The 27,970-nt window shown below is 54.5% G+C and overlaps 1 protein-coding gene across 3 annotated transcripts; it reads right to left on the bottom strand.

Annotated features, from left to right (window-relative positions):
* Positions 1-5: 5 nt before the first annotated feature.
* PNPLA5 (patatin like phospholipase domain containing 5) lies at positions 6-14,412 on the bottom strand. Of its 3 annotated transcripts, XM_030815400.1 has the most exons (9): positions 14,087-14,412; positions 13,461-13,693; positions 12,182-12,247; positions 11,712-11,921; positions 9,984-10,044; positions 8,677-8,862; positions 6,588-6,720; positions 3,912-4,028; positions 2,029-3,237 (listed from the first exon to the last, which is right to left on the bottom strand). In XM_030815400.1, exons 1-9 carry the CDS (start codon positions 14,277-14,279, stop codon positions 3,147-3,149), a joined length of 1,290 nt encoding a protein of 429 aa, XP_030671260.1. In that variant the 5' UTR covers positions 14,280-14,412; the 3' UTR covers positions 2,029-3,146. The 3 variants fall into 3 exon arrangements, with proteins under 3 accessions (XP_003281455.2, XP_030671261.1, XP_030671260.1); XM_003281407.2 differs by lacking the exons at positions 12,182-12,247; positions 13,461-13,693 and having other exon boundaries at positions 6-3,237; positions 11,712-11,892; positions 14,083-14,279; XM_030815401.1 differs by lacking the exons at positions 13,461-13,693; positions 14,087-14,412 and having other exon boundaries at positions 6-3,237; positions 11,712-11,892; positions 12,178-12,361.
* Between the last annotated feature and the right edge of the window lie 13,558 nt (positions 14,413-27,970).

The raw sequence follows: 27,970 nt of genomic DNA, 5'->3' as shown, positions 1-27,970 counted from the left end.
TGACCTCAAGTGGTCTGCCTGCCTTGGACTCCTAAAGTGCTGGGATTACAGGTGTGAGCCACCATGCGCGGCCATGAGCACTTAATTTTATCAAGTAAATATTCCATGAGGCGTGTGTTATCATCTCCATTCTATCCAAGAGTGGCCTGAGGCCTTGAGAGGTGAGGAACTTCCCAGGGTCACATCAATGCTGACTTGTAGAGTTGGGACTCAATCCCAGGTCAGCCTGAATTCATAGCCCAGGATCCCTTTTCTGCTCCATAATGTGGGGCTGTGTCAGGAGGATCCTGGTAACAAGTTGGGGATTCTGACCTGGGTCAGTTCCTAGGCTGTCAGCTGGGCCACCTCTAGGCTCCAGGCAGGGCATCACACCAATGGTAGATGATGGATCTGTAAGCCAGGTCAAGCTCATTCATTCTGAGGCTACATTAATAGAGGCAGTGGTCAGGAGGTGGGAGGTAAAAGACAATTTAGAAACCGTACTGGTCATATCACCTCTGGGGCACTGCTGGACTCCATGCTCCCAGAAGGTTGTGAACAAACTCGGGTTATGGGGCTGGAGCTCCCTTAACAGCATCACTGGGTTGGCCATGTCCCTGAGGAGTGGTTGTAAGGTGTGAGCTGTTCACCATGGAGAAGAGTGACCTCAGAAGATCAACACCCTTTGTCCCCTCTCCCCAGGCAGGCAGAGCAAGCAGAGTCTGTGAGTCCAGGGTGTGGAGCTGGGACCCATGGGGAAGATGCAGGCAGTTGGATTTTAGCACCACGTGAGCAAAAATCCAAGAGTTAAATAAGATAAAAACGAGGAAAGTGCTTAAAAACAATGAAGTCCTGCCAGGGATGCTTGTGAATGGACTCTGCCATTGTCTAGTTGCCAGCAGATAACTTTGACGCATGAGCCACAGATAATAGAGATCAAAGAGACGTTTTCAGAGCAGAATGTTGTAAGCAATTGAGACATTCAACCATCTGAGCCAGAAACATTTCCCCACACACTGCTTGGCAAAGGAGAGTGATGGAGAGGGAGGTAGGAGGGGCCAACTATCTTTCCCTGGTCTAAGTCACAAAGCGAAGCAATGGGGACAAAGCACAGGTCAAAGCCCCCGCTATGTAAAGAACTGACGAGGGAGGGGTGATCAAGGGCGGCTGAGTGCCTGTGGGCATGGAGGCCTGTGTCCGTGACGAGGGACAAAGGGCAGGGAGCCAGAATGTTCCTAAAGGCCTCTAAATCCTTCGCCTGGTGACCCAGGTGGCCGGGTCTCCCCTCTCCACTGGGAGAGGAAATGCCAAACCCAGTTCCTGAGGGTGGGGACAGTGCACAGAGCATCCCAGCTCTGCAGACACTGTTGTGGGAGCCGCGGACCACCTGGCTCCAAGTGGGACAGCCTTTTCCTGCTGCAGGGACAGTGTCCATACCTGCCCCCACCCAGGAAACAGCCAGAGGGGCAGAGTCCTGCTCTGACCTGGGGGTCCTGGAGGGAAGGGGACAGCCTCCTGCATGCTCACTGTCTGCCCCTTCCTCCTCCTTTTCCAATCCCACTGCAGCACTGGGGCCTCCTTTCCTCCACTTGCTCCCTTCTCTCACATTTGCTCCCCAAATCCAAACTCCTCGCCATGCCCTGACAGTGCCCTCCTGACCCAGCCCCTGCCTGCCCTGCTCCCCCCGCCCCCACTCACTGTGGGCCCTTCTCTCCTTCAGTCTCACCCCACGGCCTTTGCACCTGCCATTGCCTCCACCTGCAAAACCCAGCCTCTCATCCTCAGTCTCAGCTCAGCTGTCACCTCAGGAAGGCTTTCCTGGGCCACCTGGGCCAATGTTGCTCTCACCCCCACCCTGCCCCACTCTCACACGATTTTGTTTTCTTCACGGCCCCACCACTCCTGGAAAAATCTCATATTTACATTTTCCCATTTGCTGTTCAGCATCTGCTCCCGAACGCCCACCAGAATGTAAGGTTTCTTCAAGGTTGTGTCTCCAGGGCCTATAACTCACTAAGCATAAGCTGAATAAATGAATGAAAGAGTGAATGAGTGGCTCATTGTCTCTTTATTTATTTAGAGACAGGGGCTCACTTTGTTGCCTGGGCTAGGGTGCAGTGGCGTGATCATGGTTCACTGCAGCCTCGACCTCCTGGGCTCAGATGATCCTCCAACCTCAGCCTCCCAAGTAGCCGGGACCACAGGCATGCACCACCATGCCCAGCTAAGTTTTTATTATTTTTTTTTACAGACAGGGTCTTGCTATGCTGCCCAGGCTGGTCATTTTCTCTTTAGTTCCCACATGTATTCCTTTGCTTCCCATTCTCACTCACGCCTCCATCTCTCCAACCTCCCCATCTCCACTGAGGCTGAGCATTTCCTTAGGGCCTGGCCAGGGGCACAGCATGGGTCATGCTCTGCCAATGGGGAGAGCAGTGACTCATGGAGAGGCCAGAGGCCTGGTGTCCCTGGCATCCTCTCTGCCCCAGGTAGAGGCACAGGTGCGTCACAACCCTTCTGCAGGAATGAGGCTGTGGGGGCAGCAGGGGCCACCGGGCCCAATAGAAGCACCCACAGCTGGAATCCTGAAAAGACCCGGACCCCCTCTCCTCCTCCTCCTGCTTCCTGCCAGGGCCTTCCACCCTCTGGACCTGATAGGAAGTCAGAAGTCAAGGTTTCCTGAGTGGGGTAGATCCCGGGGGTCACCCCCAAGGGCCACTGCAGGACTGAGAAAGAGTCTGGGGGGAGCATCCCCACCCCATCATCTCAATTGGCTCCTATGGTCTCTGACGCAGGCATCAGGCACTTTCTCCGTCTTCTGTGAGGTGCTCCGTGGGCAGCTCCACGGCAGAACAGGAGCCCCTCTCCCCAGCAATGCTGCCCTCCTAGTCCCCCCATGGAAATTCTGGAAGTAAGACGTGTGTCTCTGTGGCTGTCCTCCTTTCTCTCCCTGATGAGATGATGCAAGAGGGAGGGCAGGTGACCTGGGTACACAGTGACTGGGGACATGCTGACAGGCTGTGCCCCAAGGAACCAGCTCCAAGCTGCAGGGTCTCCATGGAGATTGGCAGGGCCTCTTCCCTCTGGGGCAGATGTGGGCACACAGGACAAAGGCCAGAGCAGGAATCAAGGGACACCAGTCACGGGGCTGGCCCTGCTCGGCCCCCTCAGGCCTGATGGATGGGCCTGAGCTCCTCCCTATGAGGAGCTATCTGGGGTTGGAGGGGGCTTGCTTCCAAGACGCCAGTGGCTGGAGGGCTGTGGAGGGAGGAGAAGCCACGGGTAAATGCCTGGGTCTCGGGAAGGATAGGTGAAATCACGTGGGTGCAGAGGCGCAGCCACAGTGAGCCCAGGTCACTCTTCCCCCAAATCCTGCTCTGAGGGAGGACCTATGGCCCTCAATGTGGCTGAGCTGGAAGTGTCAGGGAGGTCCTGGAACAACCACTCCCCAGAGAACTGCACTGATGTCCCTGCTAAACAGATAGCTGTCAAGTGGGTGGGGGAGGGCCGCAGGGGACCCCCCAAGTCTGGACGGCCGGTTAGAGGAGAGGGACCAGGCCACCACAGGCCAGACCACACACAGGGCCAGCCTCGTCCGAGGTCACGTGGGGACGTCTGGAACAATGGCAGGAGGACTGGCAGGGAGCTAGTGAAGCCGCAAGAGGCACCTGTCCCATGGGTGGCCCAGTGACTGCACCTGGCAGGTCATGCAGACTGACCGAGGTGACTGTCGTAGAGCGTCTAGCACAGGTCGGGCGCACAGCAGTGACCAATACACGTGCCAATGGCTGCGTGAGTAGGCCAGAGGGATGCAGGTAAGCAGGTGGGCAGGTAGATGGCATGGACGGCCTGCCCAGGGTCCAGGGAAGTAGCTGGTGCGTTCCCCCCAGCACAGCCACCCCCTCTCCATCCCTGCCCTCTGCCCACCTCACCTGACGGGCCCAAGGAGCTGGGCCTTGGTCCTGGAGAAAACCTCGAGGGCCACGCTCCTCAGCAGGCCCTGCATCCACCACAAGTCCGCCGGCACATCGGGCAGCCACGCCACCAACCTGGAGGAAGGGGCAGGTCAGCTTTGTCCAGGTGAGCCTGGGGTGTGGCCTCACCAAGCCCACCCTCCCCACAGGCCCAGAGCAGAGCCGGGAGCCCCTACACCTGAGGGCTGCCCAGGTTAGGGAAGAAGTGCCGGCAGCGTCGGCCACTGTTGCAGAGCAGGTCGGAGCCACAGGGGCACCTGCAGGGTTGGAATGATCCGAAATGGACTTTGGACTTGGCAGAGGTGGCCAGGCCTTAGGTTCCTTGACTCCAGAGGAAACAAGTAGGAAGCGCAGGGAGGGAGAGGGTGGACCTTTAGGGTCAGGCTGGCTTGAGGGTACAGCCCAGCTTCCCTCCCCATCAGCTGGGTGACCTGCACAGGTCAGGGAACCTGTCTGGGCCTCCATTTCTTCACCAGTCAAATGAGGACAGTCACCTCACCCATAGTTCCTAACGTCCTCCTTATCTCCGTCCATTTCTCTCTCTTCTCTCCAGGCCAGCCCCTGCCCTCCCCACCCCATGCCCCTTCGTCCACTCTCCTCTCAGAAGCTGCTGGCCCTCCGAAAACACAGCTGACAGAGCCCCTTCTTGCTCAAGATGTCCCCGTGGTTCCCCACTGCCTTCATGATGGAGCCAGCCCCAGATTCAGGGTCCTTGGAACTGCATCTTATCCCAGCAGAGAGGAGAGACAGCATGAGTCTGTCTGCAGGGCCACAGCCCTGTGGGGCCAGGTGTGAGAAAGCCCTGGCGGACACCTCAGACACTGGCCACTGCAGGGCCTCAACCTGCACCGCAGCACCCTTGGAGGGGCCCCTACACCAGAGCTCAAACTAGGCGTGTAGTCCAGAGAGTGTGGTGTGACGGCAAGACATAAGCTGGACTGTCACCTCCCTTGTTCTGGACCTCCTGCCTCTATTAATGCAACCTACGTGTTGAACATATGTATTGTGAAATATACCAAGAGTGAACTTCCCTGTGGTCTGGGCAGGCTCCCCTTTGGGGCTCACACAATGAGTTTTTTTTTTTTTAACTGAAAAGGTTGGACTTTACATTTATACTTTTGGATTTCAACTTGTGGTTTCCGTAACCAGCTCAGCGTGAGGAGAATCTGTCGATAGAGAAAGCTCTCTTGGCTTTGGGCCACTGGCAATTTCAACAGCACGGCTGACCCAGTCATTAACTCAACATCAAGCAGGACAGAGACCTGTGGTTCACCGTCATAGACCTTCTTCCAGAGAATTTTTAAAAATACACGTCTCCCCATGACACCTCCCTGCTTAAACCCTTCCCAGCCTTTCCACCACTCTCCGGACAAAGACCACACTCGGCTGGCTCCAGAGCTCCGTGCATCTGCCCCTCCAGCCTCCCCTGCGTCGCGTACGGCACACTCCCTGAGGCTCCAGCTTTATGGCCTCCCTTCCTGCTCCTCGAATGGGCCTTCCTCCCTCCTGCCTCTGGATCTTTGCACATGCTGTGCCATCTGCCGAGAACGTTCTCCTTGTCCTCTTTGCCTGGTGGATGCTGACTCATCCTTCCAATTATAGTCTAAGAGTCATCTCCTCCGGGCAGCCTTCCCTGGCCAGAGAGTCCCTAGATTGAGCTGTGCAGCTGGAAGCCAGTGTAGACCTCTCCCAGGGAACCTCTAGGTGGAGCTGTAGTTACAGGTGAGTGTGTGATAATTTGTAGGTCGTGAGCTCCACCAGGCCAGGAGCTGGGTCTGCGTCAGGGCTGCTTCCATGGCCCCCAGCCAGGCCTTGGCCCCTGAGAGGTCCTCAGAAACTGCTGGTGGAATGAATGAACAACTGATGCCGAGGGGCACATTAACCAGCAAGTTAGAATGTTACTGAGAGCCTAACCACAGCCAGCCTGACTTGGAAGGGGCTTGTTTTACAGAAAAGGAACCCGTAGCGGTGGCTCACGCCTGTCATCCCAGCACTTTGGGAGGGCGAGGCGGGCAGACTGCCTGAGCTCAGGAGTTCCCCACCAGCCTGGGTAATAAGGTGAAATCCCGTCTCTCTTAAAATACAAAAAAATTAGCCGGGCGTGGCGGTGCGCGCCTGTGGTCCCAGCTACTTAGGAGGCTGAGGCAGGAGAACTGCTTGAACCCGGAAGGCGGAGGTTGCAGTGAGCCGAAATCACGCCACTGCACTCCACCCTGGGCAATAGAGTGAGACTCCGTCAAAAAAAAAAAAAAAGAAAGAAAAGAGAAGAGAAAAGAAACCTGTAGCCCAGAGAGGTCAAGAGACTCAGGCCCAGCCACACAGCCAACCTGAGATTCTGATGGGTGGAGCAATGGTCCAAGGTCAGGGAGACAGTGTAGGGCCCAGGAGGCCGACCAGGAAGCCCCCGGCTTCCAATTGTACCCACCATGCCACTTCCCCACCAGTCTCATTTTGCAGAGGAGATCACAGAGGCTCTGAGTCATGCAGCCAATGCCACACAGTGTGGGGACACCAGCCGGGCTCCCCCCACCCCGCCCAGCCCTGACCACCCAGTGTGCCAGCCGCCCCCCCTGCCATGGGCACCAGTCTCCGCCACAAGCCAGGCCCTTCCCAGGCCCCCTGGCCGAGCCTTACCTTCTGCTGCGGAAGTAGATGTACTCGAAGGGCAGCGTGCAGGGTAGCAGCAGGTACGTCAGCACCTGTCCAGGCCCTGAGCGCCAGAAGCAGGCCCACCGGCTGGGATCCCTTGTACATGCTTTCTTCAGTGCTGCAAGAGAAGCCCCGGCATGGCCCTGCCCACCTGGAGCCTGTGGACCAGCAGCCTGAGCCCCCCCATCTCACACAGTAAGAGACTGCACCCCCTCCACCTTCTGCAGATGAAGAAGCAACACTGAGCAAGCCCCCACCACAGGCCAGCAGGTAGCTCTGCGCTCATCGTTGTCCATGAGACAGGTGGTGTATGCCCTCTCGTAGATGAGGAGGCTGAGGTTCAGAGTGGAGAAGTGACTTGCCTAAGGACCATCAACAGGAAGTGGCAGGACCAGGATGGACTTGAGGACTCTCAGGCTCCTGAGCTCTTTCTACCTCTCCTGCCCTTCTGGAAAGTCTGTGGCCTGCTAGGTTGGGACAGATGCTCTCACCACACTCTCTCAGTAACAGTAACACGACAGCGTTATTAATAACCACAGCTGCATCTGTGACCACAGCAACCATTTCCTGGGTCCTCTATTCACTGACCTGACCAGAGTGGAAGGAACCAGCATCTGAGCTGGGACGGAGCCAGAGCCCAAGTCCCAGCCTCCAGACATAGCCCAGGCCACAGCTCAGGCCACCACGTCCACTCTGGCCACTGCCCTCTGGAGACAGGGCATTTGAGGGTTCACAGCACAGGCCAGAGACCCTGCTCCACATCCACCTGCCTAGTGTCCTAGGACAAGTCCTGGCTTCCTTCTCTGTAAACTGGGGATTCCGGCAGGACATTCCTCCCTGGGCAGGCAGGTGAGGATTAGAGATGAGATTCACAATTCCCTCCCCAGCTGGGGAGGGCGCAGCGCCCAGGAGTTGGTGCTCCACCCGAGGCAGCTCTCTGGTGCCCCCGTGTGGCTGCAGGGACACAGACTCTGCCGGGTTCCAGAATCCCAAGCTTGGACCTCAGGGGCTCTGCACAGGTCCACGCCCGTTTCTGCACGTCCTCGTGTGGTCTCCGGCATAGAAAGGGGCCCCCTCCTCATCCCCTTGCCCACCCCACTCCCTGATCTGGCCTCGACAGCCATCACTCTCCTCCCAGCCTCCCACCCCTTCAGCCTCTTCCCACCCAGCTGGGTCCACCACCCCCTCCCGCCCACCTCACTCGCTCCTCCCACAGCTTTCAAGGCCACCTGCCCACCCTGCAAGCCTCCCAAGCTCACCTCTGCTGCCTGCCCCTCATGCTGCAGCCACAGGGACCTCCTGGCTCTCCCTCCCCAACCCCAGGACCTTTGCACGTGCCATGCCCGCTCCCCGATGCTCTCCTGCCTCTTGGCCTGGCCAACATCTCCTTTCCAGCTTCACTTAGATGCCGCTCAAACTCACCCCCCGCCATCATTACATGTGCCTGTGGGACTCTGTACTTTCCTGTTGTTGCAGTTGTGACATTTAGTCACACAGCAGGAGAGCAGACTAAATGGTTCTGAGTAGAACCCCTGGTTCTGCCATTTGCTACTGTGTGACCTTGGGCAAGTCACTTAACTTCTCTGTGCTATGGTTTCCTCATCTGTACAATGAGAACAATTCTGTACTATCCTCAGATGGTTGTTAGAAGGATGGAATGAGTTCATTTTCATCTGGGGAATCCAGAACCCTCTGTGTGTGCCTCTCCTATGTCTGTCAACACTCCCACCCTTTCCGGGGCAGTGGGCAAAGACGTGGCTTTCGCAGGCACAGGCTTGGGTTCAAATCCCCTAGTTGCAGGCTCTGAGCCCTTGGTAAGTCCCTTCCTTTCTCTGAGGTTTGGTTTCCTCATCAGTGAAGTGGGTACGAATAATGCCTAGGCCCAGTGTTGTGGGGAAGAATGAATGATACCACATGTAAAAAGCCCATAGTACCACACTTGGCATTTAGTAGGTGCTCAGTAAGTGAGTCCTGTCCTCTTCCAGACCACAAGTGCCTTCAAGGCAGGGTCCCTGAGCCCGGGCCCCTGAATGCAGGGCCCTGGTAGGTGAGCAAATGCAGGAAGAGTCCCTACCAGCCTCCAGCTCTGGCGAGAGCTGCTCAAAGTTGGGTACGTCCTTGACTTGCACATGGGGCACTTTCCAGTTGAGAGACAGGCCCCCCTTCTGGCATTGGTCACAGCCACCATCCCAGTTTCCATCAGCCGGGGCTGGGGGTTCTTTAGACACCAGTGTCCATAGCACTGGTTCCTTGGTGAGTCCTAGGTCAGGGGAAGGGAGAGGATAAGTCAGGCATCTGAGCCTCCCCAAGACGCCCCATGCTGCCCACATCCCTCAGTGCCCAAACCCAGTTCTGGGGATCCACTGTGCTGTGGGACGGACCCACGGCTTATTCCGGATGACTCCCTTCTGCCTTCCCCTGGCTCTGCTCTGCCCTGCTCCCTGCCCACTTTCGAGTGGCTCATCAGAGCCCAGACCCCAAAGACACAATCCAGAGTTCGATTTCTGGCTCCACCACCTGCAAGCTATGTGACCCAATGCCCTTTGCCTCAGTTTCCAGCTCTGTAAAAAAGGAAAAGTAAGACCTGCTTTATACAGTTACTCTGAGAATTAAACAAGATAAATACATAAAGCTTAAGCTCACATCTGGGCACATATTAAGCGCTTGCCAAATGCCTCCTGATTGCGTGTTTTTGGTTGCAACGTAGGACTTGAGCACATGAGTTCTGGAGCCAGGTGGCCTGCGTCTGAACGTCTACTCCACCAATTTGAAGAGCACTGTCCTGTGGATGATGTTCAGGCTCTCCAGCCCAGACCTCTCTGGCACACCCACTGCCCCAGGAACACACACACACACACACACACACACGCACACACACACACACACCTCCTGCCATATTCAGTTATGTGCCGTCAAGGGGCCTGCCTCTGTGCCTTCTCTCTTGTTTTTCCCTCTGCCTAGAATGCCCTCTTCTTTTGCTGGAATCTTCAGTTTTGCTGGTGTCTTCATAACTAGTCAAAACCCAGCTTATCTGTCACTACCTCCAGGAAGCCCTCCTTGCCTACCCCCAACTCCCAGGCTGAGTCCAATGCCTCCTCTGGACTCCCACAGCCTTGAGCATCCCTCTGTCACTGCACCCATCTCCCTGGGTTGTCTCTCTCTGAGCCTGTCCCCCTGCACCAGGCTGCGGGCTGCTCAGCAGTGGAACTTGTATGTGATTCTTCTCTGAGTCCCCAGTACTCAGCTCAGGTCCAGCACAGAGCAGAGGATGAGGAAGAGAGTGAGCGAGCCCAGGTCCCTAGCAGGTCAAAGGCCCAAGAGGCAGGGTCCACCTGGCACCATGTGGGACGGGATCCCCAGCCACTGTGGACTGCCACCTACCACGTCTCTCCAGGAACCTCAGGGCATCCAGGTAGCCTTGTCTGCAGCTGTCGGCCACTACCTGCCAACACACAGGGCAAGGGTGGGATGGGCAAGGCCTGGACCTGCCCCTCGAGCGGATGTCACAGGCCAGAGACTTATCTTCAACTGGAGATAGTCCCAGCCCAGCCTATTTTCCCCAAGTGACCATTCAGCAGGGCTCAGGGACCCCTGGGGACCTTAGCACTGGGCAGGAGGGGCCAGAGGCCTGCAGGCAGCATAGATCTGCTTGGCTAGTTCTGTCCCTGCAGGTCCATTGCATCTCCCCTCTGAGACACCCTGGCTGCTCTTGCCCCAGCCCCTCCCTTCTCTTGCCTCAGTTTCTGCCTCTGGAAAATGGGATAACAAGGCCTGGGATGGCTAGGACTTTGTCTGGCCCTTTGTAGGGCAGTGGTTGGGGGTTCTCTTTGCCCCTTTGATGTTCACTTCCAGTACCAGACTGAGGTGGGCTGAGGAACCAGGAGCCCCACCTGCCTGTCTGATTAAAGTCCTACTGGTGGCAAAGGGTGCTGTCCCCCTCACATCCTTGCTGTGAGACTTCAGCATGGCAGTGCCAACTCTCTGAGTGCCTCAGCTTCCTTATCTAGAAAATGGGGCTGGGGTTTCCTGCCCACCCAGGGGTGTGGGGAGTACCAGGGTAAATGAACATGACTTTGTCTCGTGACTTAGAAAGCACTACACAAACCTGAGAGGTAGAAGGGACAAGGAAGAGCCAGGATGTGGTTGGGGCAGAGGAGAGAGAGAGAGAGAGAGAGTGTGTGTGTGTGTGTGTGTGTGTGTGTGTTTCTTTCTTTCCTTTTTTTTTTTTTTTTGAGATGGAGTCTCACTCTGTCACCCAGGCTAGAGTGTAATGGCATGATCTCGGCTCACTGCACTCTCCATCTCCCAGGTTCAAGCAATTCTCTTGCTTCAGCTTCCTGAGTAGCTGAAATTACAGGCATGCGCGACCACGCCCAGCTGATTTTTGTATTTTTAGTAGAGACAGGGTTTCACCATGTTGGCCAGGTTGGTCTTAAACTCCTGACCTTAAGTGATCTGCCAGCCTTGGCCTCCCAAAGTGCTGGGATTACAGGCATGAGCCACCACACCCGGATCCAGGAGGAGTATATTTCAATAGTTGTCGAATTGTCTATTTTCCAGAAATACCAAGGGGTAAAAAACCCTTCCTTCGTTTTTTTCTTTGCATTTGTGCCTTGCCTCCACAATGGATGGTCAAGTTGGCCACAGTCAAGGACAGTGGTCAAGAGCATGGGCCTGAGCCAGCTGAAGGTCTGAATCCTGGTTTTGCTGCTACCAGGCTGTGTGACTTTGAACAAGTTGCTTAACCTCTCTGAGCCATAGCATCCTCCCCTGAGAAATGGAAATGATACCGGTACCTGCCTACAGACCCTGGCCCAGAGGAGCACAGGCAAAGGCCCTGCTCAAAGGCCAGCTGAGCAGAGTTGGCGCGAGTGTGTCCCATTGACATGGGGCCAGTCCTCACTCATCACTGGCTCAAGGCAGCAAGAACAGTAAGGACACAACTGAACCCCAAGCTTAGGATTCAGGTGTTTGGCCGTGAGACTTGGGACATGTGTTGTAACTGCCTTCAGGCTCGGGGGGCAGTGGGGGCTAGGAGCACACAGAGTCTGACTCACGGGGCCCTTGACCTTGGCCAAGCCTCTAACACCATCACAGGGCCAGACCTACCTCGACGCTGGGGGGTATGAGACACATGAACCCCAGGAAGAAGTTCTCGGTGGAGATTTGGAAGCTGAAGTTGAAGGCGTTCAGCTCATGCAGGCTGGGGGAGGTGCTCTGGGGGCAGATGTCCACTGTCCCATGGAAGGGCGACACCGTGATGGTGGAGGGGCAGTCCGCAAAGGGCAAGCTGTTGCTCAGAGCCCCATCGATGTAGCGCTGCAATTTGTGGAGGGCAGGTGGGTGGTGCTGCCCTCTCAGAGGGCCTCCCACACTGGCTGCAGCCGGTGACCCTCCAGCTGTCCCTGAGTCACCAGGGCCACTCCAGCCCAGGAGGCTGAATGCCCCCCAGGAGCAGGGGGAGAGCCTGGCACACAGTAGGTGCTCAAGGAGCGCTGGTTTCCTCCACCCGAGCACCTCTCCCCGGTGTGCACCCCAGGCTGCCCAGAGCACAGAACAGGGTTCCAAAGTGCACTCACCTCCCCTCTGAACTTCGGGGGGATCAGCCCGCAGTAGAAAGGAACGTATAAGGTGCAGACCAAGGCCTAGGAAGAGAAGAGTCAGCGGGAACACAACTGTGCATGCTTCTTGCATTCAGAACCTCCCCTGGGCACGGTTTCTAATGCCAACAGCCTGCAAAGGAGGTGTCCTCAGTCCTACGTCCAGATGAGGGAGCTGAGGCATCTCCTCCCAGCCAAGCTCTCCAAGGGAAGCAGGGATTGGAGCACCTCTGTCTTGACACCCACCTCCTCTTTCTGTGGGTGTGCAGGGAAGGAGGCCAGGTGCAGGCTCCTGAGGAAGCCAGCCGGGGACCCCAAAGAGTGGCCCAGACTCCTTGCCTGTGTAGCAGTTGGGATGGGGCGTGGCACATAGTAGCTGCTCAGTACACATTAGCTGCCATCACTGTTATCAGTCTGTGGGAACAAAACTGTCACCTGCATCTCCATCTGGTCAGGGCCAGGATGGGTTCTGCACCTCCCAGAGAGAGGTGGGGTGTTTCCAAGGGTTCCATGAGACAAAGTCCTATATTCAAAAGTTTGCAAGCTCTGGGTTGGTGGTTCTCAACTAGGAGTGATTTTCTCCCCTACAGGACACCTAACAATGTCAGAGACATTTTTGGTTGTCACACTGTGTGCCTGCACTTGAGCGTGCACGTGCACACTATTGGCAAATGTCAATAGTGTCAGGATCTATGTGAAGCATCTTTTTTAGATATCCTATTTCATTTCAATATTGGATGGTTCCTTACCTCCTTACTTGGAGATGAGTTCATTATCGATACCGCCTGCCCCCCAGAACCACTGAGCATAGAAGCCCCAGGAGGCAAGGGTTTCTGTCTGTTTTGCTCCCTGTTACAGTCACAGTGCCTAGAACAGTGACTGGCACATAATAGGTGTTCAATAAATGTCAGCCCACCGCCAAAAAGCGGCGGGAGGATGGAGTGGGGTGGAGGCTGGGGCTAGCCAGCTGCCCTCTGGAAAGAGCAGTCCCTGTGGGGGCCCTGACTTAGCAGCCTGACTCTGCCGTTCCCCAGCCAGACCCTTCTGTGTGCAGCAACCTGGAAAGTCTCCAGACCCACCCTGCCGACCCTCTCTGGGCCTCAGTTTCCTCACCTACAAACAGGTCCGCCCGCCCTCCCTCCTTCCGCCCCTGCAGAAACGTCTGCCGGGGAAGTACCTGGATGTCACTCTGGACTAGATGGAGCCCGCCCACCTGCCGCCCACCAGCCAAGCCCTGGCCCCCCCCCACCCCGCCCACCTGGATGAGCTCATCGAGGGTGGCGAAGTCAGTGACCAAGAAGTTGCGGCCGTCGGGCCAGCGGGTCAGCGAGATGCCCAGCCGCTGGGAGGCCAGGACGTGGGCGTCAGGGGGCAGAGTGTCCTGCAGCTGCCGCTTGATGTGCTCGATGGGCGCGTAGGCCGGGTGCAGGATGCTTAGGCTCAGCCGCTCCACCTGCCTAACCATGCCCAGGAGGTGGGAGCAGCAGAAGTCTGCAGTGGGGGCAGGGAAAGGGAGACCTCAGCGCCCAGGGGTCCTGCCAGCCCCTCCACACCCCCACCGCCCTCCTAGGTGCAATGGGAGCGGGGTCCTCCCCACTCCAGCTCAGAATTTCTGGGCTCGGCCCTGGATTCAAATGATCCGTTCACCTTTTCACTTTTTGCCCCGCCGACCTGGGAAACAGAGTTTCTGGCTCTGAGCCACGATCCCTCCTCTGCAAATGGGGGTCACCTAGTCCCCAGCCCTCGGTGTACTCATGGGATTAAATGGGGCTGTGCCGGGGGTAGAGGACGCAGAGTACAGCGCCAGGCACCAGCGTCTCTGGGCTCAATCCGCTTTCGTTAAGGTGTCCCCGCCCCTTTTCGCTCCCGCAGTCCGGGACTCACCGACCGACTCGCCGCAGACGATGCTGACTGCGTTGAGCGCCCCAGACGAGGAACCGTAGATGCGGCGGGCGCCCTGGAGGAGGCGCGGGGCGCGCTGGCGCAGGCATTCGGTGGCGCCCACTTGGTAGGCGCAGAGGTAGCCGGCGCCGGAGAAGGACAGGTTCCAGCTGCCCTCCTCCTCTAAGAAGCCCATGGCAGGTGGACCGGGCGGGGTGATCGGGACGAGGAAGGGTCACTCCGCGACCCAGGATGGGGCCGGGATGTAGCCTTGGACGGGGCTGGGCCCAAATGTGGGCTCTGGAGGGAGCCGGGCTGGGGCTGGTTCTCCCTGCGCCGCCCCCGGGCTGCGTCACCTGCGCCCCAGCCAATGAAGTCCCCGGGTCGCGATCAGCCCCCACTCCAGTTGTGCGCCAGGTGCGCCCCAGAAGTGCCCGCGCGCTGTGTATACGCTGGCGCCGCCCCCACGCGCCCGCCCCGGATCCACATCGGGTCATAGGTTTCTGGGTGACACGGCAGGGGAGTGGGACCAAATCTTGCCTGATCTCTGGTAGTCTGGGCAGGTGTTATTCCAGTCCTCATTACGCAAATGAGGCAACTGAGGCGCAGCCCAGGATGGTGACAGCCAGGAAGTGGCAGAGTCGGACCCAGGACACCTGGTCTTTGGGGTCAAACCAGGCTTAAGTCCGCAGCTGTGCTGGTTCCAGGGAGGGACTTGAGGGAAAGGGAGGTCTCGGGGCCAGCCCCAGCCTCCATGATGTGGGTTTTCCCAGGCTCCTGGCTCTCTCGGGTCAGCACTTTTTCAGCCCAATGTGAGGAGGCGTGGATGTGAGAACCTACAGAGGCCTTTCTGCTCTCCTGGAACCCTGCACCTCCAAACCTTAAATACAGAGCCACCAGCAACTGTCCAGCCCCAGGGTGGGCCCTCCAGCAGAGACAGTGGGATCCCGGCTGGCAGCAGCCACCCACTCCCCCAGGTGTGTGAGTAGGGACCAGTGTACTGCCTGTGGCAGGGAGCAGATTCTGAACGCTGGAAAGGCCAAGGCACTCCTGCGGCCAGGAAGAGCCTCTGAGAGAACTCACCCACAACCCTGTCACCTGGATAGTTGTTCTGGAAATCAAGCAGGGCAACAGATGAAATTAAGTACCCACAAGAACTCCTCCAGCGGATCCACAAGGGTGACACAGAAGAGAAGGCTGATGGCGATATTGCCAGAGCAGTAGTCATAGACGACCCCCTGAGGGGAATGGGTGAGGGAGACACAGTGGGGCCTTCCACAGACCATCAGAGGGTCTGGGACGTGCAGGTAAATGCAGAACGAGGTTTACTGCACACTGGCATTTATGCAAATATTTTAAAAACACTCTCTAGGCAGGGCGCAGTGGCTCACGCCTGTAATCCCAACACTTCGGGAGGCCGAGGCAGGTGGATCACCTGAGGTCAGGAGTTCAAGACCAGCCTGGCCAACATGGTGAAACCCCGTCTCTACTAAAAATACAAAAGCTAGCTGGGCGTGGTGGTATGTGCCTATAATCCCAGCTACTTGGGAGGCTGAGGCAAGAGAATCACTCAAACCCAGGAGGCGGAGGTTGCAGTGAGCCAAGATCGATCGCACCATTGTGCTCCAGCTTGGGCAACAGAGCAAGACTCTATCTCAAAAAAAAAAAAAAAAGAAGGTAATGTGGAAATGGAGAGTCAACATTTTGCAAGATTCTCAGTAATAAGAGGATTCAGAGACTCATCAACAGAGGCTAAACCGGGTAGGGAGCATGGACAGGATATTAACATCGTTTCAAAGTATCACCCTCACAAATTACTGTTAATTACAAAAGTCAATATAGGTCTCAGTGGATTAACTCTGTTGTAGAGCCATCGCCAGTAATCAAAGTTATCATCACCAATAACTGGATATTATGAGCTCCCTGAGGACAAACATTACATGGAAGACAGAATAATGACCCTCCAATGATGTCCACATCCTACTACTCAGAACCCGAGGATATGTTATTTCACATGCCAAAGGGGACTTTGCAGATGTGATTAAATTATGGATCTTAAAATAGGGAAATTACTCTAGATTTTCTGGGTGAACCCAATATAATCACAAAGTCCTTAAAAGTTGGAAGAAGCTGGGTGAGGTGGCTCACACCTGTAACCCCAGCACTCTGGGAGACCGAGGTGGGAAGATCATTTGAACCAAGGACTTCAAGACCAGCCTGGGCAACAAAGTGAGACCCTGTCTCTACAAAAAAATAAAATAATTAGCTGGGCATGGTGGCGCATGCCTGTAGTCTCAGCTACTGGGGAGGCTGAAGTGGGAGAATCACTTGAGCCCAAGAGTTTGAGGCTGCAGTGAGCTATGTTTATGTCACTGCACTCCAGCCTGAGTGACAGAGTGAGAAAGAGTGTCTTAAAAAAAAAAAAAAGTTTGAAGAAAAAAGGCGTGAGCTGCCCCCGGCTTAGAGAGTGTTTTTAAAATATTTGCATAAATGCCAGTGTGCAATAAACCTCGTCCTGCATTTACCTGCACGTCCCAGACCCTCTGATGGTCTGTGGAAGGTCCCACTTGGAGAAAGATTAGAGATGTACTGTGCTGTCTTTGGAGACGGAAAAGGGGCCACATACCAAGGAACACGAAATGTCTCTAAAAGGCAAGCAAACGGGTTCTTCCCCTGAGCCTCCAGAAGGAACGCAGTTCTGCTGACATTCTCTGATTTTAGCCCAGTGAAACCCATTTTGAACTTCTGACCTCCCAAACTGTAAGATAACAAATGTGTGTTGTTCTAAGCCACTAAATTTGTGGTAATTTGTTACAACAGCAATATGGAATTAATAAACATTACCTCTGTAATATTCTTGACAAAAATGCACAACCAAATATAATTATGAGGGAATATAAATGTAAATTAGGGGACATTCTACCAATAACTTGCCTGTCTGTACTCTCCAAAAAACAAAAAATTAAGACCATGAAAGATAAAGGAAGGCAGATTGAAGGTGACTGAGGAGACACCGCAACGTAATGGAAGACATGATGCTATATTCAACCCCAGCTGGGGATGGCAGGGGTGGTGCAGAGAACTAGCCATAAATAACATTATTGGGACAACTGGCAAAATTGAAATATGAACTGTGAATTAAATTATAATGCTGCATCTGGCCGGACATGGTGGCTCACACCTATAATCCCAGCACTTTGAGAGTCCAAGGCAGGGGGATCACTTGAGGCCAGGAGTTCAAGACCAGCCTGGGCCATGTAGTGAGACTCTGTCTCAAAAAAAAAAAAAAGTACTGTGATTATGTAAGAAAAAGCCCTCACTCTTAGGAAATACACTGATCCATTGAGGAGCAAAGAGGCTTGATATCTGCAAATTCACCACAATTAAGAAAAAAAATCTTTGTATCTATAACCATCTATATGTGTACGTCTACAGGGAGAAAGCAAATATGGCAAAATGGTAATGATTGGAGAATGTGGGCAAAGGGATTCTGAGTGTTTTTTTTTTTTTCACCATTCTTGCAACTTCTCGGCAACTGTGAAATTATATCCAAATGAAAGAGAAAAAAAGAAAAGAAAGGTCAGGACTGACCCATAGGAAAAACTGACTGACCCACATTGACAGATAGGAAAAGAAGGAGATGCTGAAACAGGATCCATGGACAGAGATACAAGATGTCAGAGGAAAAACCAGAGCAGGAGGGGACAGAAGAGGGACCTCACTGAAGCTGGGACCCAGATCTCTTTATTTTTTAATTTTTATTTTTGAGATGGAGTCTTGCTTTGTTTCACAGGCTGCAGTACAATGGCATGATCTCGGCTCACTGCAACCTCCACCTCCCGGGTTCAAGCGATTCTCCTGCCTCAGCCTCCTGAGTAGCTGGGACCACAGACACACACCACCGTGTCCAGCTAATTTTGTATTTTGAGTAGCGATAGGATTTCACCCTGTTGGCCAGGCTGGTCTCAAACTCCTGACCTCAGGTGATCCACCTGCCTCAGCCTCCCAAAGTGCTGGGATTACAGGCATGAGCCACCGCGCCTGGCCTGGGGCCTGGATCTTTAAGAGCCCAGCAGGCCAGGTCGCCTAGGCCATCAACGAGGAGGACCACCAGTGTGGCGGGGAGCAGTGGAGGAGGACAGTTATCTGGAAATCTTTGTATCTGCAGAGAAGCTGTGGTTTAAACACAAAAGGAGGTCAACAAGTCACATGGCCCAGGCCTTCAGAGAAGAAAGAGGAAGGAGAGGAAGAGGAGGAGAAAGAAGAGGTGGTTGGCATAGCCTAGACCTTGGTAGCAGGCAGACTTGCTCCCTATTGACCTATAGCTCCTCTCTGTATCCTGGTGGCTGCACCTGGCTTCTAACACGCCGGGATTTAATCTCCACCCTGGGCCCCAGACTCCAGCGTACGTGGATCCTGGACTCCGCCAGGAGGCCTGGGGCAAGTCACTACCTCGGTCTGGGTTCTAGTTCCCCCACCTGTAAGTCAGGGAAATTGAACTATGTCAGCATAGTTTCAGAGTTTCTGAAACTATGTTTCAGAGAATGCCCCAGGGGTGCCATTTGACAGTTGTCATGTTGACATCCATTGACTGAGAAACTCCTGAATGACTAAGAGCTGCTGCGAATTCAGGAACACTTGGGAAATGGTAAGCAATTGATCAGTCGCAAGTACTAGAAAAAAAAATTCACCCCTGTGTGCACAAAGCATTCTATTGACCTAGAACACAGACTCTCCTCTGCATATCCGGTGCCCCGCACGGAGCCTGATGCACTGTAGGGTTTGTGAAAGGAGTAAATTGTCCAGATTAACACGAGAGGAAGCAGGCAAGCTGTGGGTCTTTGAAGGTGGAGGGGTGCCTGCCTGCTGGTCCATCTCCATGGAAGGTGGGCACTGGAATTGGAGCACACCCAAGATCCACCTCCATTAGCCAAGGAGAAGAATTTCCTGTGGAATGTTGATCAAAAGGCTCGGGCCACCGGCTCAGAGGCTTTGCCTGTGAGACAGCCAGAGTGGAGTTATTCTGGACAAATGGAGCTTGAGGGACAAGCGGGTATGTTCCTAGGCCTGCTGTGCAGAAAGCGCAGGGCAAGAGAGAGAGAGACAGACAGGCCACCTGAGAGTCAGGAACAGAGGCAAATGGAGACACAGAGGCCCACTCAGCAGGCAGGGGGAGGCGGGAGCCAGGATGGCAGCTCCAGGCCTCCCTCAGAACACTGGGTCCAACCTTGTTATTGTCCCCAAGAAGTGAGCAAGGCTGGAAAGGAGCCGATCCTTATCAGGCACCCTTCCAGGGCAAGGTGCTGTGCGAAGGACTTTCCCATGCACCCCTCCTAGCCCCGTGAAGTGAGATATTATCCCCATTCACAGACAGGGCGCTGCAGCCTGGGGAGGCCGTGGGCCAGGTGGCTGGTTTGGGCTGAGCCGGTGCGGGGCACCACACCTCCTGGCCAGGGCTGTCCCTGGAACACAGGCTCAGTTCTCCAGGGGAAGAGGCAACCAACTCTTCATGATATCACCACGACTCAGCCACAAAAGGGAAGAGTCAAGCCCCAGGTGGCCCTGTTAACAGCATCTGTTTAGCCAGTGCCCCTGGGGGACCTGAGAACTGTCCCAGTGATTGAGGTCAAGGGACAGGAGAAGGCTGGCTGTCCTGAAGCTGTCGAGGAGGACCTCTGACTGCAGTGACTCAGCTCCAGCCTTCCTGCCCACCCCCAGACCTCACCCACCTCTGGGGTGCCAGGTGCAGCTGCTTACTTCCCTTTACAGAGCTGGGTACAGACTTGTCTTCTGTGCCCCGGCCTGGCACCAAAGAGGGGCCAGGAGCCGAGGCATGACCCCGGCCCCTACCCAAGTCATAACGAAGGGGAACCGTGGTCGTAGGAGGCTGAAGACCCCAGAGCTGGGGTCCCTGGGAGGACAGTAAACTGCCCATTGTATAGATCGTAATACCAAGACCAAATGCTCCATCCTTCCTTTATTACACCCTACCTTGATCTAAAAAGGATTTAAAAGGACTTCAAAACACATCCTTCACATGATTTCTTTTTTGTGTAGGGACCAAGAGAAAGTAGAAAAATGAGACTGACATTCTACCATAAAGACACATGCCCGCAAATGTTAATTGCAGCGCTATTCACAACAGCAAAGACATGGAACCGATCTACATGTCCATCAATGGTGGATCGGATAAAGAAAATGTAGTACATATACACCATGGAATACTATGCAGCCATAGAAAAGAATGAGACCATGTCTTTTGCAGGAACATGGATGCAACTGGAAGCCATTATCCTTAGCAAACTAATGTAGGAACAGAAAACCAAATACCATATGTTCTCTCGCTTATAAGTGGGAGCTAAATGGTAAGAGCACATGGACACATAGAGGGGAACAACACACACTGGGGCCTCTCAGAGGGTGGGAGGAGGGAGAGGAGCAGAAAAGATAACTATTGGGTACTGGGCTTCATACTTGGGTGATGAAATAATCTGTACGACAAACCCCATGACATGAGTTTACCTATGTGACAAACTTTCACATGTACCCCAAACCTAAAACAAAAGCTTAAAAAAAAAGACCGAGATAGAGGATTGAACGCTTAGCAAAAATCTAGGGCAGAAGAGGTGTCCGAGCTTCACATCGGAGGGAGCAGCAGCTGGGAAACTCCCTGCTACAGAGAGAGGTGACTGGGAGGGGCCTGGGGGCATCTTGGATGCTGGAAATGCTTCGTAGGTTGATCTGATTACGTGGTTGTTTACCTGCAAAAAAAAACCCCCACGTGAATGTGATTGCATTCACAATCAACGTACTTGACCATGTGAATGTCATAAAGCTTAAAAAATAAGCCTTGGGCTGGGCATGGTGACTCACATCTATACTCCCTGCCCTTTGGGAGGCCGAGGTGGGCGGATCACCTGAGGTCGGGAGTTCAAGACCAGCCAGCCAACATGGCGAAACCCCATCTCTACTAAAAATACAAAAATTAGCCAGGAGTGGTTGTGCGTGCCTGTAACCCCAGCTACTCAGGAGGCTGAGGCAGGAGAATCACTTGAACCAGGAAGCAGAGTTTCAGTGAGCTGAGATCTCACCACTGTACTCCAGCCTGGGTGACAGAGTGAGACTCTGTTCCCCCACCCCAAAAAAAAGAAAAAGAAAAAAAGAAAAATTCAACGAATCCCTCACAAACTCTTATGAAAAATAGAGGAAGAAGGAACATTTCCCAACATGTCCTATGAGGCCAGTATTACCCAGATACCAAACCAGACAAAGACATTAGAAAAAAAGAAAGTTAAAAACCAATATTTCTTATGACTATAGGGAAAATTCTCAAGAATAGGAGTTCCAGACCAGCCTGGGCAATAAAGCGAGACCCCATCTCTACAAAAATAAAAATTAGCCAGGCGCACACGTGTGGTCCCAGCTACTTGAAAGGCTGAGGCGGGAGGGTTGCCTGGTCCCAGAAGTTCGAAGCTGCAGTGAGCCGTGATTGCAGTACTGCACTCCCACCTGGGCAACAAAGCGAGACCCCCATCTTGGAAAAATAAAAATAAAATGCCCCTCCCCACCAGCCACATGGTTCTAGCTTGTCCCCTCCAAGCCCCCTCCCCTGCCTCCTGGACTCCACCTTTCTTTTCCGTGAGTCCCTCTGCCCCGGCGTTTTCTCCCCAGGTAGAACACCTGCCTCAGCCCCTCGTTACTCCACTCAGTAGAACAGCGGTCCGAGCATGTCATGTTTGGGGCCTGGCCACATTCACCGATTGCTTACAGGCCTCTGGGTGTCACACGCCTAAGTTTCCCCTCTGCAAGTGGAGATGTGGCAGGACGGCCCTCATAGGGTTACCTTTGGGATTGAAAAGGATGACTGATGTCTGTAAAACACCGAGCAGGGTCCCTGGTACGTGCTAGTTATCACTTACTCTTTTTAAATTCCTGTGACAATGTGGAGCCTGGCTAAAGTCTGGGGAATTTTAGGTAAGTGGATTCAATCCCAGCCCCAGAACAGCTCCCTCGTCCAATCTGGGAAACAGGTGCTAATAACCGGTTTGACTAGTGTGCAAAATCAGCCAGGGGCCTCAGCACCTGCTGCTCTGCCCCAGCGGACAATGGGCACCCACGCTTTTGCACTGCAACCCTGGAGAGTGAGGGGAGGGTGTGGAGGATTGAAATGGCTCCTGTTGTGGGAGGGACATGGGGCAGCACTGGCTCCTGGCTGAGGCCCAGGGCGCTACCCAACTTCCACTAACCTGGGGTTTTCTGAGGGCGGGTCTGGGAAGGTGGGTGCTTGGTGTCACCAAGCGGGGAAGGGTGACCAGGCATCCATTATTTGGTGATAGGACTGAGGGCTGATGTGTGCATGGTGACCTCCAGGAGGCACTAGGGGCCATGTGCACCGTGGCCTGTTTCCCGGACAGCAGAGGCACAAGGATGAGGGGCCACAGTCAGGTGGGGAAGGGCCGCTCCTGAGACCAGCCTGGGCAATGGAGTGAGACCCTGCCTGTCACCAGCCACATGGCTCTAGTTCATCCTCTCCAAGCCTCTCCTCTGCCTCCTGGACTCCTGGACTCCACCTTTTCTTTTTTGAGAGTCCTTCTCCCCCCGCCATTTTCTTCCCAGGTACAGCACCTGCCTGGGTGCTTTTTATTTTGATATAATCTCCCATTTTCAGAAAAGTTGTGAGAATAGTATAGTGTTCATGGCTACTGTTTGCCAAAATTTCCTGATATTAGCATTTTAATTTATTTATTTATTTTTATTTATTTATTTTTTTTTGAGACTGAGTCTCACTCTGTCACTCAGGCTGGAGTGCAATGGCACATTCTTGGCTCACTGCAACCTCTGCCTCCCGGGTTCAAGCGATTCTTCTGCCTCAGCCTCCAGCGTAGCTGGGATTACGGGCTCACGCCATCATGTCCAGCTAATTTTGTTTGTTTTTGTGGGGTACAGGGTCTTGTTCTGTCACCTAGGCTGGAGTGCAGTGGCTCCATCTCAGCTCATTGCAACCTCCGTCTTCCGGGTTCAAATGATTCTCCTGCCTCAGCCTTCTGAGTAGCTGGGACTACAGGCATGTGCCACCATGCCCGGTTAATTTTTATATTTTTAGTAGAGACAGGGTTTCACCATGTTGGCCAGGCTGGTCTCAAACTCCTGACCTCAGATGATCAGCCTGCCTCAGCCTCCCAAAGTGCTGGGATTAAAGGTATGAGCCACTGCGCCTGGCCCTGATATTAACATTTTTAAATAGGTTTGTTTAATACCAAAAAAAATTTTTTTTTAAGTGGGTTCCAGCAGAGATGGGCAAGGCAGGAGCTGTGGGGTGGATGGTACTGCAGGGGCCGGGTGGTAAGAGCAGTGCTGGGGGCGGGCACAGAACAGCCACAGGCGTGGGTGAGCACCAAAGGCCCTGGATGCCAGAGCTGGGCACTGCTGTCAACTTCGTAAGATAAGAACAAGGAGTGAAATGTGGGGTCAGGTGTGCCCAGGAGGCCCCAGATCAGCCACCAGCTAACAGGAGGGGAAACTGAGGTGCAGAGGGAAACTGCTCAGTCAAGGTAACGTGGAGACTCCCAGTTCCTCCTCCTCCTCTCCTGCCTCCATCCCCAGGATTGGGAAGACCTCATCTCCCCTGTGCCCTGTCCACCTTTTTCCCTGATGCCTTAGGGCATAGGGCCAGGGAGCTGGGCCAGCCCCGGAGCAAGTTATGGACTAGACGAGGGATCTGAGACATTGTAGACAGAGGCAGCAAAGTCCCGGGGCCTGACACAGCTCACCTTGACAGATCGGTATTGATCCAGCCCTGCACACCCACAGGAGCTGACACCACAGAATCTTGCACAGCACTTGGTCTGAGTCACGGCTCCCACTCCACTCACTCCAGGACCTGGGCGCCCAAACCCCTTTCCCCACATTCAAGTCCAAATGTCTCCTGACCCCTTTGAATTTCTGCCAGTCTCCTCCTCTGACCAGTCCAGGACTGCAGGCAGCCGGTTCCAGGGTGCTGCCAAGTCTGACAACCATTCTTCCAGCCCATAGTTCCCTAGATACCAGGACACTAGCTAGCCAGGCCACGAAGCCAGGAGCAGCCACAGCCTTAGGTCAGAGGCTCTCCTTGTGATCGGGATGGAGGGCAGCTTCCCACGGCCCTGGGCAGCTGTTGCCAGCCCAGTGATGGGTGTGGAGCTGGGAGCTGGCCTTTTGGGGAACTGAGGACTTACCTGGCCTGGGAGAGCTGCTCAGGGCAGTTCTGGTTTTTGGGAATACAGCTGAGACCCAGACTGACCACTAGTCTCATGGGGTGCCCATCCTGTGAAACTGACCAAAATGAAATGAAAGGAAGAGAATGAAATAAAAGTCAGCAAGAGATGGGTCAGCTAGTGAGAAAGGCTATAGCAAAGGCGTCATGGAGAGGGAGCTACTCCGTATTTCGTGGCCAGGAAGGCTTCTCGGAGGTGATGTGTTTGAAGCTGAGACCTAAATGACAAATAGGATATCTGGGGCTAGGGCCTCCGCCAGGCAGCAGAAGCAGCATAAGCAAAGATGTTAGAGCAGATTGGCTGTTCAAGGAAGCAGGACCCTGTGTGGGGGAGTGATAAGGAGGAGGGGGCCAGGCTGGAGAGATGATGGCTGATGCAGATTGAGTGTGTCATGTCCCAGGCACCCCTGGAAGCATTTTACCTGGGTTAATTTCTTCAATCCTTGCAGCAAACCACTGCCATCAGCCCTGCTTTACAGACTGGGAAATAGAGGCACAGTGAGATATGAGATGAAGTAACTTTCTTTTTTTGTAGGGCAAGGGACGGAGTCTTGCTCTGTCATCAGGCTAGAGTGCAGTAGTGTGATCTCGGCTCACTGCAATCTCCACCTCCTGAGTTCAAACGATTCTTCTGCCTCAGCCTCCCATATAGCTGGGACTACAGGTACCTACCACCATGCCTGGCTAATTTTTTTTTTTTTTTATTTTTAGTAGAGATGGGGTTTCACTATGTTGGCCAGGATGGTCTTGATTTCCTGACCTCATGATCTGCCCGCCTTGGCCTCCCAAAGTGCTGGGATTACAAGCATGAGCCACCGCACCCGGCGGAGGTGAAGTAACTTTCTTGATCTCCTGACCTAGTGATCCGCCCGCCTCTGCCTCCCAAAGTGCTGGGATTACAGGCGTGAGCCACCACGCCAGGCCCTTAGGTGAAGTAACTTTCTAATCATTAGCTGATTACCTCATGACAACTCAGGAGGTGAGGTGCTTGGATTATCTGCATTTTGCACTGAGGCCCAGGGAGATGAAGCAACTTGCCCAGGTTAACCCAGCTGGGAACCGGCAGGCAGAGTGGCTCCAGTCTGTGCCCCAGGCTGCCACCTGTCCTTTCAGGAGGCCCTGTTGTGCCAGAAAGCATTGCACAAGGGCTCTGGGTGGGCTGTCGCCCTCCACTGGCCCCGGAAGCCCTCTCCTTGCCTGTCTTGGGTGGCTGTGTTGCCAGGCAGTCAGCATGGGCTTTGCAAACTGACAGACGTGTTTCTAATCTCAGCTCTGCCACTGACCAGGTCAGAGACCTTGAACAAGTCACTTGACCCTGCTGTGCCTGTGCCTGGGTCCCCTCCAAAGCTCAGGTTGAAATTTAATTGCCATTGTGACAGTATTAAGACATGGGACCTTTAAGAGGTAATCAGGGCCAGGTGTGGTGGCTCACACCTGTAATCCTAGCACTTTGGGAGGCCAAGCTGGGCGAATCACCTTAGGTCAGGAGTCTGAGACCAGTCTGGCTGACATGGCAAAACCCCGTCCCTACTGAAAATACAACACAATTAGCTGGGCGTGGCAGCAGGTGCCTGTAATCCCAGCTGCTTAGGAGGCTGAGGCAGGACAATTGCTTGAACCTGGAAGATGGAGGTTGCAGTGAGCTGAGATCACACCATTGCACTCCAGCCATTATCCCGTGGGTCCGGCCTGTCTCGCTCTCCCTTCCTCTCCCTGTGCCATGTTATGACGCAGCCAGACATCCCTCACTTGATGTGGCCCCTCAATCTTGAACTTCCCAGCCTCCAGAACGGTGAGCTAAATAAGTCCCTTTTCTTTATAAATGATTCAGTCTCAGGTTTTCTGTGATAGCAGCAGAAGACCGACTAAGACAGCACTCAGTCTCCCCATCTGTGAAACGGAGGTGTTCAGGGCCACCTCTCCCTGAGCAATTGTGAGGATGAGATGAGGGATGTGCCAAAGGTGCTGGGCACAGCAGTGGCCGTCACGTCCCAGGACATGGGGATGGTGACTGTCTGTTTCCCACAGCAGGTTACTCTACCTCCAGTTGCCAGTCGTGACAATAACCAAGCCACCAGCTCCTGGTGCCTTCTGAGGACTCAGCTCCAGAGAGCACTTAACCCTCGACACCCTTGCTGAGTGGCAGGCATATCACCCCCGCTTAACAGGGAGCTGAGACTCAGAAAGTTTGTGTAAATAACCCAGGGTCCAGCAGTCAGGAAATGTCAGTGCCAGGATCAGAACGGGGGGGGGGGGGGGGGGGGGGCAGAAACCCTCCAGTCACGCTTGCCCTGTGGTTCCAGAATCGTGCTTTCCTTTCTGTGTGCACCCCACACTCCCCTGCACAGGGACCTGGAAGCCACTAGGCCCCTCACAGAACCTGAGTTCAGATAGGAGCACCCCACGAAGCCTGGGCTCCATCCTCCTGAAGGGGAAAAATCAAGTTTCCTGGCTTGGAAGACAAGGAGGAGGGGATGGGGACTGAGCCCCCAGCAGAGCCCTCTCAGGGCCCAGAGCCAGCCAGCAAGACAGTCAGGGAGAAAGTTGCCCAGGGGCTTTGTCTCCAGCACTCTCTGGGTACCCATCATGGGTAGGGGTGGGCTTAGGGGGGCTCCAGGTAACCAGCCAAGGGCTGTATGGACAGACCACCCCTGGAACCTGGGCTGCCAAGAGACACGGCACCCAGTGGGGGAGGTACCAAGCCTGGCATTGGTCAGGGTGCTGGACAAGCCATAGTGTGGCTTGGTGGCCCAGTGAGCAGGCAGAGGAGGCTACAGGACAGACAAAGGCAGCTAAGGAGTGGGAGCAGGAACCAGGGCCTTGTCACCCTGCCATCATCTTGTCATCAAGCCCATGAGGACCTGTCACCCTGCCAGGACAGACACCTGAGAGGGGTTTTTTTTTTTTTTTTTTTTTTTTGAGACAGAGTCTTGCTCTGTCGCCCAGGCTGGAGTGCAGTAGCATGGTTTCAGCTCATTGCAACCTCCACCTCCTGGGTTCAAGTGATTATCCTGCCTCAGCCTCCCAATTAGCAGTGATCACAGGCACCTGCCACCATGCCTGACTAATTTTTGTATTTTTGGTACAGATGGGATTTCACCGTGTTGGCCAGGCTGGTCTTGACCTCCTGATCTCCAGTGATGCGCCTGCCTCAGCCTCCCAAAATGCTGAGATTACAGGTGTGAGCCACTGCGCCTGGCCGAGAGAGGCTCTTGATGCCTTCTCACTCACCCTTGGCTGGTGGCCACCTCCCACCAATTCTCCCTCCTCAATCCTGACCCAGCCTTTGCTCCACGGTCCAGCCACCCTCCCTCTCACCGTGACTGCCTGCTGGTGCTATAGCCTTCCAACTGGACCACCGCCTCTCTCCCCCATTTCCCCATTGGATTATTTGGGGACCAGCCCACCAAGGACAGCCTTCAGCTTCTGTGTTCTTCCAAGTGCTTGGTAGAGGTTGGAGCCCCTTCTTGTTTCCTGCAACCCCGGTTCTCACTTGTGCTCTTAAGAAAAAAACTCATCTGAGAGTATCCACTCGTTCTCACACGAGGACCACTGCACTTAGGTCACACAAACGCGGCGTGGATCCCAGCCTGGCTTCTGATTCCCTGTAGAAACCAGCCCCACAGGGTCAGTGG

The sequence above is a fragment of the Nomascus leucogenys genome, chromosome 7b, assembly GCF_006542625.1.
Source record: "Nomascus leucogenys isolate Asia chromosome 7b, Asia_NLE_v1, whole genome shotgun sequence".
Taxonomy (NCBI): Eukaryota; Metazoa; Chordata; class Mammalia; order Primates; family Hylobatidae; genus Nomascus; species Nomascus leucogenys.
Note: the sequence above shows the minus strand (reverse complement) of the source record. Positions and strands in the feature narration are given on the sequence as shown.